The following is a 14,948-nucleotide window of genomic DNA, read 5'->3' on the forward strand; positions in this document are numbered from 1 at the left end:
GTATTTAATTTACAATATTTACAAAAAATATTGAATTTCTTATTTTTTGTTTCTTTTTTATACTGCTGTGTACTTGTTTTATACTGTTCTGTACTTTTTTATGGATGGATTATCTTTTTTACTATTATCAAGAATACTAATAAGAAGGTTTTAAAAACACTCCTCTGTCTCTCACATTATCTATTTTTTCAATGGTTACACAAAATGTATTGGTAATATTTGTCTGTCTTTCATGATTATTTTTTCTCTCTTATGAACCTGGTTTTCTTCATAAGTCTGATTGTCATTTTTTATTTAAGAATAACGGAGGAATGAAAGTTTATCTATGGTTAGGATGTAGAAGAATATGAGATGTCACTCTTGCTACAACTATAAGAACCAGCCAAATGAAATGAATATGTACCTTTAAAAAACTAATAAAAATAAAGACATTGATTTACATTCCCACCAGCAGTGTGTGAGGGTTCCTTTGGTACAGCGACTATGGAAGGCAGTACGGAGATTCCTCAAAAAATTAAGAATAGAATTATTATATGACCCAGCAATCCCTCTTCTAGGTATCTACTCCCAAATCTGAAAACATTGATCTGTAAAGATATATGCACCCGTATGTTCACTGCAGCATTATTCACGGTGGCTCAGACATGGAAACAACTGAAGTGTCCTTTGATAGATGATTGGATAAAGAAAATGTGGTATGTATACAAAATGGAATGCTACTCTGCCATAATAAAAGAAGAAATACTGCCACTTGCGACGATATGGATAGATCTTGGAATTATCATGCTAAGTGAAGTAAGCCAGGCAGAAAAAGTCAGAATCCCATGATTTCATTCATATGTGGTATGTAAAACTGAAATCAACAAATGAAGACAAACAAACAAACACTCACAGACACAGACAACAGTTTAGTGGTTACCAGAGAGTAAGGGGAGGTGAGGGAGGATGGTAGAAAAGGGGAAAGGGGGTCAAATATATGGTGATGGAAGGAGGACTGACTGGGTGGTGAAGACACAATGCAATACACAGATGATGTATTACAGAATTATACACTTGAAACCTCTATAATTTTACTAACCAATATCACCCACACAATAAATTTAATAAAAATTCTTAAAAAGACATTGAAGAGCTGTAGGTTCAAAGAAATCTAAAACAATCAAATTCCAGAAGATGATATCGTACTTGAGGGCAGTTGCTAAGGTTGGAGGAAGGGCAGGCAGAGCAGCAAGCCTGCCAGAGCAGGGTAGCCTTTGCTTGGACTGGGGGAATCTGCCAGACTTTTGACGGACCTGTAGGCAATTGTGTTGGATTTGAAACTAGAAAAACTCTAAATGCAAAAATAAATTTCACAATCCTAAATGTAAAAGCTAGAGCTATAAAATGTCTAAAAGAAATTTTAGGAGAATATTTTGTGATTTTGAGTCAGGCAAAGATTTCTTAGCCAGGACACAAATGTACAGATCATAAAATGAAAATGTGAATAAAGTGGGCTTCATCAAAATTAAAAACTCCTTTCTTTTAGAAGACACCGTTAAGAAAATGAAACGCCAAGTAACAGACTTGAGGAACTTATCTGTAATATAAATATATATATATATATATATATATATATATATATATATATATATATATATATATAGTTATAAATATATATATATTATATATATACAGAACTTATATCCAGAATATTTAAAGAGCTCCTACAACTCAGTAATTTAAAAGATAACCCAATAAAAATTGGACTAAAGACTTGAGTGGACTATTTGCAAGAGACACACAAATGACCAATAAGCACAAGCAAAAGTGATTAGGCAATGAGGAAATGCAAATTAAAACAAGAGATACCAGTTCACACCAATTAGAATGGTTAATATTAACAAGGAGAGCAATACAATTGCTAGCAGGGAGATAGAACAATTGGATCTCTACGCACTTATGAGGGGATAACGTGAGAGTGAACGGCATTGGAGAACCAGTTCCTTATAAAAGTAAATATACACCTATCCCTTGACACAGCAATTTCACTCCTCAATATTCACCCCAAAGAAATGAAAATTTATGTCCACACAAAGATTTGTTGACAAAAGTTCACATTAGCATGACTGTTAATATTCCCAGTTTGGAATATCTGGTGGCCCAGATGTCTACCAAAAGAAGAATGAAACACTATGACATATTTATACATAATACTGATGAGAAATAACACTGAATGATCTACTAAATACACACAAGAACATGGATGCATCTCAAAACCAATATGCTGAATGAAAGAAGTCAGAGACAATAGGACATACCCTATAAGACCATTTATAGAAAGCAGTAAAAGAGACAGAAGACAGTTTGCCTCAGATGAAGAAGGGCAACAACCAGGACTTACTGAACTTACTAGTAATGGAAATGTCTTATATGTTGATTGTGGCTATGTATACATTTGTCAAAATTTAAAGTATGCACTTAAAATATGTTATCTCAGGAAATTTGATTATAAAAATGAATGGGGAGAGTGAGTCAACTCTTTCATTGTAGGTAAGATTTCTTCTGTTGTTTTATAGTGTCATCTTACATGAGGGTTAGGATATAGAACCACCCACATCTGAGGCAAAATTCATGTATGGTGAAAATGACCTTTGCAATATTAGTAGAAAAGTGTTTGGTACTTCACAATAAATACATCACAAAGATCTTCCCTTAGGGCACAAATCAAACTGAACACCATATGAAATAATTACTTTATGTATTTTTTTTAATCTACCATAATACCAACCATCTTCAAATAGTCAAACTCTATTCAATACACGGAGATGGTCACGCTAGGAAAAACACGAAGGAACTAAGATCCACTACATTAGCCAATTTATGTCTCCCATTTTACTGTTTGTCTGGAACATGTTGAGTAAAATGACAGATACTTAAATCACTTTTCTCAGTGTTCTTGTCCGTCATATGTAGCTGACTTAAGTTAAGCGTACACAACATATAACACTCTTATATTCAGGCCTGTCTTACTACTAGTTTCCACTGATGAAGATGATGGCTGCCTGACTGAGGGCTTTGTGGGTGGGATGGAGCTAGAACACTGGCTGGCTGGCCTCAAGGATGGACAAGGAGAAAGCTAATCTCAGGCTCGGGATTCCCTGGAACATAAGGGAAGGACCTTACTTGGACATCCATTAATTGAAAACTCTAATTCTTCCCTTAAGAAATTCACTCAGTGTCTTCAGAAAAGAGCCTTCCAGCTTTTTGCTGGGTGGGGGTTGGGGGAGATGGATGCGCCTATCAGCTCTGTTAATGAGAAGCAGTGGAGAAAAGAAAAAACCATCACTCACACCACAGGTAGACTCAATTAATCCTTTATTTTGGTTCCTTCTTTACGCCCAGAATTTTCCCAACTTTAAAGCCTCAACTGAATGGTTTTCTCTGATGTCTTTCCTGGGCTGTTTTATACATCCAAAGATTACATTTCCTTTATATATCTTCCAAAGATATTTTAAAATATTATCTACTATTATCTGTTATCTACTGTTGATACCCCTCCCATTCTTCTCACCATGTGGGGTTCAACCATTAACTATATAAAAGGAAGTAAAAACATTTGCTTGAGATCAACCCATAGCTTCATGTAAAATCTCTGATATGAATACCTTGAATATCATTAAATACTAAAGATTATTTTTAGTTATTTTCTATGATTATAATCTCTCCTATGAGTCACATACCTGCATATATGGAACCTTGGGCTGTCTTCCTATTTTATATGTGTATTTTATCTTCTAAAGAGAGAATGAGCTTAGAGTCACAAACTTACTGAAAATAAGGGTCACAATGTTATCTACATCTCTACAGAAAGCGTTCCGAACTTTATATTTATGGATGAACTTAAGTGGATCCAAGCACACCCTGAAATTGTATACTGACCATGTATATTTACAGGTCATCTTTTTCTCCAAAGAAATTCCATGGTTTCATTATAGAAACTGATAGAAGGTATTGTGATTGAAGAAAGATGTCAGAAAATTAGTGACCACAACAAATGCGTTATATTTGTTTCTGGGGAAGGGAGTTTTGATCAATTTTATTATAATTATAAATCAATTTTTCATCAGACTTTTCTATATTCTTTGTTAGATCAACAATAATGACATCAAAATGTTATGTGTAGACAACACCTCTCAGAAAACACAATCAGGAGAGCTATGCCACCTAATCCAGCCTTCAGGGGCCTAAAATATTTTGAAAATGGTCTCTTAAGAGATTGTTTTAAAACCTGAAAAATCTCCAGGGACGTGAACAGTGATGTATGTGAGCATGTGTGTGTGAGTATGTGTGTGTGAAGTTCAAACTATAGAAACAGCTCTTCAGACATCCCGTATGTGGTAAAATGTTAAAGTGCTGCTTTTTGGCTTTTGAAGTCTAATGGTTCAAGTCTGGTGGCTTGTTAAACATTCTCGAATTCTAATATGAGACCCATCATCTCTCAAGGAATGCGTTATGTTTTGGAGATGAGGAAAATTCTTGTCTGAATATTTGAAAAAGTGTCACAAAAAAAGAAATGGCAACGTGGAGGTGGGTTTAGCAGTAAAACAGAGAAGAAGAAGAATCAAGTTGAAGAGAAAATCTTCCTGAGGAGATCATTTGTAGATATAATTTGCAGTACACAGATTTTTAACCTATATTATACTTGCCTAGCTATGAAAACAACATATGTCAAATTGCAGGAGAATTTAAAATGACCATTTTGTCACTGTCGTCCTCGGTGGTAGTGATGGGGTATGTGTATGTATGCGCACACGCTTTTACCTGGCAAATAAGAACTAAATCTGTACAAGGTTTTGAACACAACAGCAACTCAGGTTCTCTTTTTTATTACTATTATTGAGTTGTCGGAAAAGTCATGATGTATTTTTTCTATGTTTTCCATTGCAAAAATGTGTCATGACTTTTCCGACAACCCACTAGTTTCAAAGGCCTTGGGTAAAATTCAGCCCAAGTAAACAAGTAGACCGCAAAAACATAATGCTCAAGGGGAGAAACAAATTTTTTCTTCAATAACTGTCAAAAGGAGGCTATTCTTAAAATGGTAGCTGTTTGAGTTAGAAACAAAAGACAAAGACAAAAAAGGGTGCCACCACATTCAGAAGCAGAGTCAAAGAACGCTGGAGCAGGTATCCTTTAGTAGATATGCTTTAGCACAGGACAGAAAATTCTGTGAATAGAGTTGGGCCTAGCCACCAAACTGAAGATTTTCTTATTCTACCATGGTGGTCTTAACACAATTACTTAACTTCTCACTTCCTCAGTTTCCCTTCTGTAAAACATGATAATCTCATAAGAGCCACCATTAGAGGTGGGGAAAAAAACCCCCCCCACACACACAAACAGACCTCTAGACTATTTAGAAGGGAAAATTAGGCTACTATATCCCAAATAAGACCTTCTGAATGGTATTCTACCATCTCATTGTGCAGAATAAGTACTAAAACGCAACAAGAAGTCTTGTGCAAAAGTTTTATCATTTGTTTAGCTCAATCTGTTTGGATCTTCATATTCCATGTTTGAACTGATACTTTCAGATAGCGGTCAAACGTGCCTTCAGAACGTTGCATCACCATTAGTTGCTAGTTGATTTGAAATTAAATGAAACATTATTTGCTGAAATACAAGTACAAGATATCCTCAGGCTTACCTGATCCAAACTCCCATTTTACACAGCAGGGTGTCACACAGATGTCAAGTAGCAAACGGGGCACAGCCCTGAGCTCAGAATAGGTGCTCAACACATATTGGCTGAATAAAGAAACAAACAAAGCCAGCTGTGGAAAGCAACCCTCTTCCTGGGATTTCCAAGCAAGATTCTTCTCCTTTCTCAAGAAAGCGGTTTTGCTGATATTTCCATGTTTGACACTAAGATATTTATTATCTGAGATGAAATTTCAATGCATGATGAATTTCAGAGGAAATTCAGTGAAGGCTGAAGAATACTGTTAAGAGAAGGACCGTCATAAGACTTGATAAGTTAGCCCCACAGTTCTGCTGATGTGCTGGGAGGTAAAGGAAATATAAAAACCATCGTTTCCACAACCAGAGGAAACAGGCAAGCACAGAAGACATCCATGTGAACACTGACAGCAGCACAGAACCGGGCATACGACTGTTGATGAGAAGGATCGCAAAGAGGCAAACACGCATTTGGACACACACACATCCCTCAGACAGTATTCTGAGGCCTCTTCTCCTAAGCCACCCACCTTCCCACACCTCTTAGTGGTGACAATCAGAAACAATGACAAAAACTATCCTCAAAAGCAGTTTCCTTTTAATAACATTTTTGGAGGTAGGTGTATAGAGATTTTCTTACTTATATAGCAGGTTGGTAATAGACTAACTTGTACTTTCTAGAAAAAGTACTGTTAGCTTGCACATATGTAATATCTCTGGCTTTTAAACTTTACTATGGAAACTGAGCCTTTAAAAAGCACAGCTACAATAAAGACATATGCCCAAGTCTCATGAACACTAATGACAGTATCACAAATTGGGGAGGTACGTAAAGGAATTCAGTTCTTCAGTGTCCCTTCTCAAGACAATTAACCTTGTAGCTCATCCGTTAAGGGTGCTAAGTAGTTTTAGGCTCCCTTTCAATCACTCTGCTCAGATAAAATTTAACATCTACATTTAATGACAGTTTTTCCTCAATGCAATTTCTGACATATTAAATGCTCTTTTTTTTTTTTTCCCCACAAGGGCAACTTATTTCAGCGTCTCCAAATTCTTGTAATAAAAAGTTTTTAGAAAACTACAGCATTTTGCTTTCAGCTGAAGTTAAGTGAATGCATAGATATACAGTGACTCTGAGACGCCACATAAAACGGAGTATCATGTCATTCTCGTGCTTAGGCGTGTCATCGCTCATAGGATCTCTAAAACCAAAAACAGCAACTTAATATTTATCCAGGGATTATAAGGAACCAGCATACTTGGCAAGCACAGTTTTATTTAATCCTCACTTTAAGTATATTAACACTTTGTAAGCGGGCATTTTTCTCTATACGACGAGTTTACTCGTTTCCCGCAAACAATGTGTTAAGGAGGCATGAGAATCACCTCCGTCCTACTGATGAAGAAGCGGAGGCTGGGAGCAGCTCAGTGACTGGCCATTGGTCACATATCCAGAACAGGAGGAGCCTGCACTGGAACCCAGGCGGCCTCACTCTAGGGCTCTCTGTGAAATGACACTGCCTCTGCCAGTCATGATAGAATGTTTTCTAAACTACACGTTTTATAGTTTCTGATACTACTGCTTATATGTTTCATAATAAAGATCACGCTGAGAAAACAGATCTGTGTTCGAGTGCTTTAACTCAATGATCCCCGAGGACAGGAGTAATATTTGCTATTAATATTTTATCTCCCCTCCCTGAAGTTACCAGAAAAATATACAGTTCATCAATGAATAACCACTGTCCTTCACTGGCCATTCTGGAAGCCTCTTCCAGGGACCGTTGCCTCACACTTGATCCTGAATTAAAATCAAAGGAGGGGCACTTATGCCAAAGGTAAAACATGATTCATTTCTTAAGACATGCTTTGGAAATAAATGCAGCTGCTCTTGAATTCTGCTTCTGTAACCAAGCAAGTTATCTTACTTTTCTTAGTAACAGTTTCCACATCTGTAAATTAGGAGTAATAATACCAACTCCAGAGTCCTTTCAAAAACTGAAATGACTTTATACATATTCAGAATAGCACTTTTGACAAAGTACTCAATAAACGGAAGTTGTTTTTTTATGTTTTATGTAGTTTTACATACAAAATTTACGTGTAGTGAATAGCTTAGTGAATTTACCATTTAAGGGATGTGTGCAAATCAAGATGCAGAACACGCCCATCACTCCAGAAATTTCTCTCAATATCTTTCCCAGAGAATCTCCAACAGGGCAAGCACTGACCTGATTCCCATCATCATAGATTAGTTATGACTAGTCTATAATTTCATATACATCATAAAATAAGTAATTGTTTTTTGGTGTTTGACTTCTTTTACTTATCAAACTGTGTCTGAGATCCATCTATGTTATTACATTTATCAGAAGAGCATTTCTTTTTATTGTTGACTAGTGTTCCATGTTCCACGTTAAATTTTAGCCATTCTGATGAGTGTGTAGTGGTATCGCCTTGTGTCTTGAATTTGCATTTCCCTGACAACAAATTATGTTAAACACCACTGCTAATGCTTATTGGCCATTCCATATCTTGTTTTTATGAAGTGCCTTTTCTTGTATATGTTAGATACATGTGTTGTATTTTCTCCTAGTCTGTGGGCTATTTTCTTAGTTGTGTTTTTTTGATGAATAGATGCTTTTAATTTTCATGAAGTTCAATATATATATTTTCCCCTCTATGGTTTGTGGTTTATGTGTCATTTACAAGAAATTTGCATCTCCTGAAATTACACACACTTAAGTGTATCAATTATTAATGTTCTTAAAGCTTCCTGGTTTTTAGACATGAGGTTTTCTTTTTGTTGTTGTTGTTTTTAATGCCCTTCTTTTCCAGAGATCAAGGAACAGGTTTAGCAGTGGATTTAAAACTTTAGCAAGTCATATAATATATCTGGAGGGCTTGTTTAAAAACAGATTCCTGGACCTAACTCCAAGAGCCTCTGATTTAATAAGTCTGGGGAGGACCTGAGGATGTATATGCCTAACAAGCTTAGGTGATGCCGCTGCTGTTGGTTTATGGGAGACACTTCGAGCAGCACTGGCTTAAAAAAGTTAAATGGCTTTTCTAGTGTTCCTGAAGAAGGGTGTTTGCCTTTTCTAAAGCCTGAGCCCACAGCCACTAATGTATTAACTACTGTCTTCACTTGAAAAGATGCCTAAAAAATCTGCTCAGGGCCCTGGAGCATGGGAGCAAAGAGGCACTATGGTAGATTGATGTACCAACATCGCCTCATTCCCTTCTTCCTTCTTGGAAATCGGAAGGTTCTGGTCTGTTAGCAGGGACATGCATACATTTGTACCCATGACAGCTGAATACAGCCCCGTGGTGAACATGTGCCCCAAAGGAGACATTCTTCTCCCTGTACCCTCTGTCAACAAGCAGAGGAAGCTTTGTGTTCCCCTAAAGGGTTGGCTGGTCTCTAAACCAGGCACATGTTCATGGCCAAGTCCTTTCAGACTTTCTCTGCTGCACGTATGTTTCAAGGAGTTGGCATGTGGGTGAACGTTCCTGACAGAACACAGGCGCTCTGAACTACAGATCAACACTCTCAAAGCAAAGAACTCAGGCATCAAAATCTCAGCCCAAACCCATCAGCGTCTCGAGTTTCTCAGGACAAGCAGAGAAGAGCCTTTTAGCTTTCCTTTCCAAAAAGATCAACCATGCGTGGGCAGCGAAGTGCACCGCGACTCCACATCTATTATGTAGAATGTTTGTACTTGTGGAAGGACTCAGAAAGGTACACGGCGTGTTTTTCTCTTTCTGATTGTTAAACTACCTATTTAGGCTTTGAAACCATGTTAATGGAAAATAAATCCATAAATAGTATTTATACTTAAACTGCTCTACCGATGCACTTTGATTTAAAGAGAGAAAATAATTTTTCTTAAAGAGAAAAAAAATCTCCTGAATACAGGGAAGAGGAGAGTCTGTTTTGAATACCACCATCACATTTTCATCAGTCCCTTAGGGCTCTTTCCAAAGCACTATGAGCAATGAGAATATCAGAGCTCTTAATTTTTGCACGGGCATTGGAGGATTTTACAGAAATTAGGTAGAAAGTACATGTGCTTTAGCCTCAAAGGAAGATCTATTTGTGATCGGCCTACAGTACACACCACACTTATTTCAGCAATGAGAAATTCAGAGGTAAAATCAAAGCAGGCCTGTTGCTAGAACGAATTTGATTTCCATCAGTGCTGGGCCTCTACCTTGAACAAATAATGACACACGGGGGTGGGGGGTGGGGTATATTTGCCATGAGAAGGAAGCCAGCCCAACACCTGAGCTATGTTGTTCTCCCAGTTCCCAGGAGCCTTTGGATTGTGGTTTTGTTTATTTTTTAAGAAAATTAAAATGATAGCAAAGGAGTTATCAATGGAATTGTCAGACACATTCTAGAGTTTCTTGTGGACATGCCACGTGGTCTCAGGCAGTTAAACCACATTGTCCCAGTGCTTTTAACCACAGTGTATGCAATCTTATTGTTCTATAAAGTAGGTGAGCATAGAGACTTCAATTCTAACAAGTCTGGGAATGAGTCTGGCCCCTGACCCTTCCTTGTTACAAAGCCTTAGAAAACCTTTCCTCCTCATCGTTCCTTTGGTTTCCCAGAACAGGAATCCCATCCCAGGTGGATGTTATCAATTGTACTTGTGATTTTTTTTTTCCCTTCGGAAGTTTCTATAACAATGGCTGACTCACAAGAAGCACACCTACAGACCACACCATTAACGGTATCTCTTTCCTCCTTCCGTCTGTCCCTCTCACCCCAGCCCCTCCATATACAGAGAGAGTCATTAGACACCACTCAAATTCTACATATATACTACGTATATACATATGATGCATATACATATAATACACATGTGTGACAACACACACACACACACACACACACACACACACACACTTATCACTGTAACCAGAAAAAAAAACGGGATCTTTTGACTCCAACTTCAAGTCTGCCAGCATGGGTGTGTATCCAAAAGAAATACAAAGACAGATCCCCAAAAGACTTTAAAATGCAATGCAAAGCTTTGCCAAAGTTCCCTGTGAACACTGAAAATGGAAATTTCTCTACTTACCTCTCGATCTGAAGTCTCATCACATAGGCACCGACCCCAATTTCTCTTTTGTTTTGGTCAGCGATACTAACACAAATCTCTCCCCTTGCTTTGTCTTACTGCCCTCTGGTTTCCTCTTTATCACCCAGGCAATGCAGCCTTCAGTTTCCCCATTATGTCTTTATCCCACCACATCCCGGCAGCAAAAGAAAAGATCACTGTTTAAGAAGGGGCATGAAGGGGACAAAAGGCTATGGAAAGATTAAACTCTTTAAACGTATCTGCCTCACAAAATAGCAAAATCACAAGTTCATACCTTAGCAGTCCTAGTCTTCTTGAATCTTGAACACAGATTTCAGGGCAACATTGGGGTTGAGATAATCTCCTCCTGCCCCCACCAAAGAGAGAGTTTTCTTAACCGCCACACGGGGCCCAGTACAGCCCTCTCCAAGTTGCAGGGGACGGCGGTTTCTTCCACGTCTACAAAATCACAGGAGAAAGAAGATATTAATAAAGAAAAACAAACAAAAATAAAACTGTGATATTAAATTCCAGACCATTTGATTTTAAGAGGCTAAACAGAAGAGACCTTAAATTCCGGCTGGCATAAAAATGCATAACCACCTGAATGGATTCAGCCTTGTTTAGAATCACGGAATCATACAAAATCAGAAAAAGCCACAGTCTAGCAAGACTGGAAGATTTTTTTAGGACCTGACTAGCCAAATTTGCTCATGTATAATAACTTACAGGGAAACTGAAGATCAGAGAGGAAACGTGGTTTCCCCCTGATGATTCATCACCTGAGGCATATTTTGACCAGTGAAGCAAGCAACCCTTCAGTAAACACAAACCAGGTGCTTAACACTGTGGTTTGGGCTGAAATGAGACAAGGGGAACCTGTATCACTGCACCTTGAAATGCGTTTTCACTTGGCTTCTAAGATGCCAAGCGTGCCTATTATCACTGGCCACTGTCTTGACTGTCTGTTAGTCTTCCTACTTTTTTATTCCTTTTAGTCGATGGCAATTCAGTTCACCCTGATGGTCAGCCCAAATCCTTCCAGTCAACCTAGACTCGTCTCTCTCATACACACCCCACATCCTCCATGACATCAGCAAATCCTGGTGGTACTGTTTTCACAATACCTCCAGCAACTGATCACACTCTTACCTCCTCATTATAGTCATGCTAGTCCAAGGCATCATTATAGATCTACACCGCTACACACAAGGCATGCTCAAGCCATGGCTGGCACTCTCAGTTAGACCGAGTAAGAGAGGGACACTCCCTTGCTCAAAAACCTTCCACATCACCTAGAATCAAAGTCATTACAATGACCAAAAAGCCCACTTCGGATGCAGCTTTGTTACCACTGTCTTTGTCTCTCACTCCTCTCCCCTCATTCATTCCTCTCCAGCCATATTGGCCTAGCTGTTCCTCCAACATGCCTCGAACTCCACTTGAGGCTTAGGCACGCCTGATTCCCTTTATTGGCAAAACTCTTTTCTCCCTATTTCATTGTATCTGTGTTCCAATGTTACCTCTCCAGTGAGACAAGCTCCCTTATTTTGAGCAGTCTACGACTGGTCAGGAAATAGAGTGTGAAGTTTAAGAAAGAGGTTTGGGGATAATCACAGTATTCACATCCTGGTTCCACCACTATGAAACCCTGACCAAGCCACTGTACCTCTCTAAGTATCTGATTTTTCTGTAAAAGTGAGATGCCAGAAATAGCTCTCCCTCTGGGATGCTTATGAAAATGAAATGAGGCAACATAGTTAAATCATTCATTACTATGCATGACATAAGGACTCAATAAATGTTTGCTGCTCTCAATTTTTTATTTTAATTGTTGCAGGCTTACATTTTGCATGACATTTTATCTACCTGCATCTCACTCCCTGCCGGAGTCTGAATCTTTCCTGTCCTGCATCATATAACATTGTGTTTGAGGCCTTGGGTGACTTTGGGTAGCTTTCTCTGGACCACCCCCCCGGCTGCTCCGACGTGTATCATGACCCTAACTGCCCCCACCGTCTGAAGGCAGATGGCCGAACTTTGTAACATGAGGGACTTAGGTTTTCTGGCTCATTTCTTGTCCTCTTGCTGATGCCTGGCAATTTGAGGATCATCTTGGCCCTAATATTATAGCAGGCTGATAATAGGCAAACCACAGTCTACAATTATTCCTGCGTTCCCAAGCCAAGAAACACAACTTTGAAAGCAAACAATGCTGTAATTCAGCACAATGATATATGAAGTTATTAAAGAAATTGTGCTGACTGCTTTGAGAATTCCAAGTCTCCAGTCTATCCAAATGCATCTTTCTTTCTTTTTTGTCCTAAATAATATTAAGAAACTGCCTATGTTCGGTAATAGCAGCATAAAAATATGTCACCTACCTTTCAGGTTTAGTTATGCCACAACCTAATAAAAAGTTAAGATGCATCAGGAAAAACTTACAATCCATTCTAAGTCCCTGAAGGACTTGCTCAGAATGCATTTACTAACAGATGCTTACTGAGTACCTAATATTTGCCATGCATTTTGTTAAGAGTGGGGATAGGACAGAGACCATTAAAGACTTTATTCCTACCCTCGTGAAGCTTTCATTCCGGGCAGTTCTTTATCATTTGCAACTTCCTAACTTCTCCCCAGACATGGGAAGGTATGACAAACTTCTACAAGTTGCTGATTCGCCAAAATAGTGATATAAGGTGTGCCTATATAAATTGCCTAACTTCTGCTTGATGTAGAGAGAAAATTCTGTAATTCTTGCTTTTTTCGGGAGACATGCTTGTTTCCTTAGTTTGCCCTTCACCACCACGCCCCCCAACACACATCTTCTGAATTGATCCTGGTTTATTTCCCTTCTTCAGCAAATAAACAAAAGTATTCACCAAACCCACAAATTCACTGCCCATTAACAAGATGCCACATGGATGGTAGGGTATAGAGGGCATTGGGCTCAGAGGACAAACTTCAGAAATTCGCTTTTTTGAAACCTTTGAAAACTACAATTGGGTTAATGTGGTTATAAGGCAAAATAAACAGAAAATATATACTAGGAATACTGTCAAAGGGAAAAAATGATGTCAAGAAAGAAAAACATGCATCTTAAATGATAGTTGTCTACATGAATAGAGTGCTAATCATAGAGGTGGTGGCATCTTTGCCCCTCAGCCAGCCTCAAATGCATCAGGAATATGTCATTTTCAAGAGGTATCAATTAGTGGCTTCTCTGCTGGCAGCGTGGGAACCACACCTTGGTGATGGTTGGGCTTCAATGAATGACTCCTGTGAGTCACCCAATCGGCAAATGCACCAGACACACCCCCAAGAGAGGCAGGTAGGTGTCTAGAGGGGCCAAGGCCAGGAAGATGGGAGAGGGACATAAAAGAAATAGGAACGCTAAAATGGATCTTAAGATTTTTAAGTGAAAGTGTGCCAGGAGTAAAAGATGAATTATAAATTAAATCTACGCCAAAAGGGCGGGGTCCTACTGGGAATTGGAGAAACATCGCGTAAGACTTTACATTTCAAGGAGAACTGTGATTATAGGTACACCATGTATGCCACACATCCGAGGCGGTGTCTCATATACCTACACACAGGATCCACACTGCCAGTGATGCTTTACCATATGTATTGGGTTGTTGGAAAAGTCATGAAGTATTTTTTCTGTGTTTTTCGTCGCAAAAATGCATCATGGCTTTTCCAGCATCCTAATACATTACATCCATTTGCATATGAGGAAGTTGAAGTTTGGAGACATTCAGTGCTTGAAATCACATAAGTAGAACATGACAGAACTAAAATTCAGAACCAACCCTGGAGCTTACTGGTGTCCCCCAAGCACTCTGAAAATCACAGTGAATTCTTTGCTGGATTCTATTTTCTACTTAAACCTGGTTCTGATGCTTGGAAATGCCGTAGCTTCAACTCCAGGGGAAGAAGTCCGTCTCCAAAGAAAGTAACTGTGCAAACTGGCCCAGCTCAGTCCCTGCCAATCAGAGTGAAAGCACCCAGATGGAAAAGGCCATATTTCTCCCACCGCCGTAGAGGAGGTCACACCACTCATTGGAACAGTTGCTTCCAGAGCAACAGAGATAGTGAGCCAAGCCACCACTGATGGTGGGGTCTCAGTTTGTAAAATAT

The 14,948-nt window shown here is 38.8% G+C and overlaps 1 protein-coding gene across 1 annotated transcript in view; it reads right to left on the bottom strand.

Moving 5' to 3' along the window:
- Positions 1-11,109: 11,109 nt before the first annotated feature.
- LOC109376208 (uncharacterized) overlaps positions 11,110-14,948 on the bottom strand; it is a 394,490-nt gene continuing 390,651 nt past the window's right edge. Inside the window, exon 4 of the mRNA XM_019632017.1 lies at positions 11,110-11,267. Coding sequence (XP_019487562.1) covers positions 11,114-11,267 — 154 coding nt within the window. The 3' untranslated portion in view covers positions 11,110-11,113. The remainder of the gene's footprint in view (positions 11,268-14,948) is intronic.

This window comes from Hipposideros armiger, unplaced genomic scaffold (genome assembly GCF_001890085.2).
Source record: "Hipposideros armiger isolate ML-2016 unplaced genomic scaffold, ASM189008v1 scaffold_1067, whole genome shotgun sequence".
In the NCBI taxonomy this organism is placed as follows: Eukaryota; Metazoa; Chordata; class Mammalia; order Chiroptera; family Hipposideridae; genus Hipposideros; species Hipposideros armiger.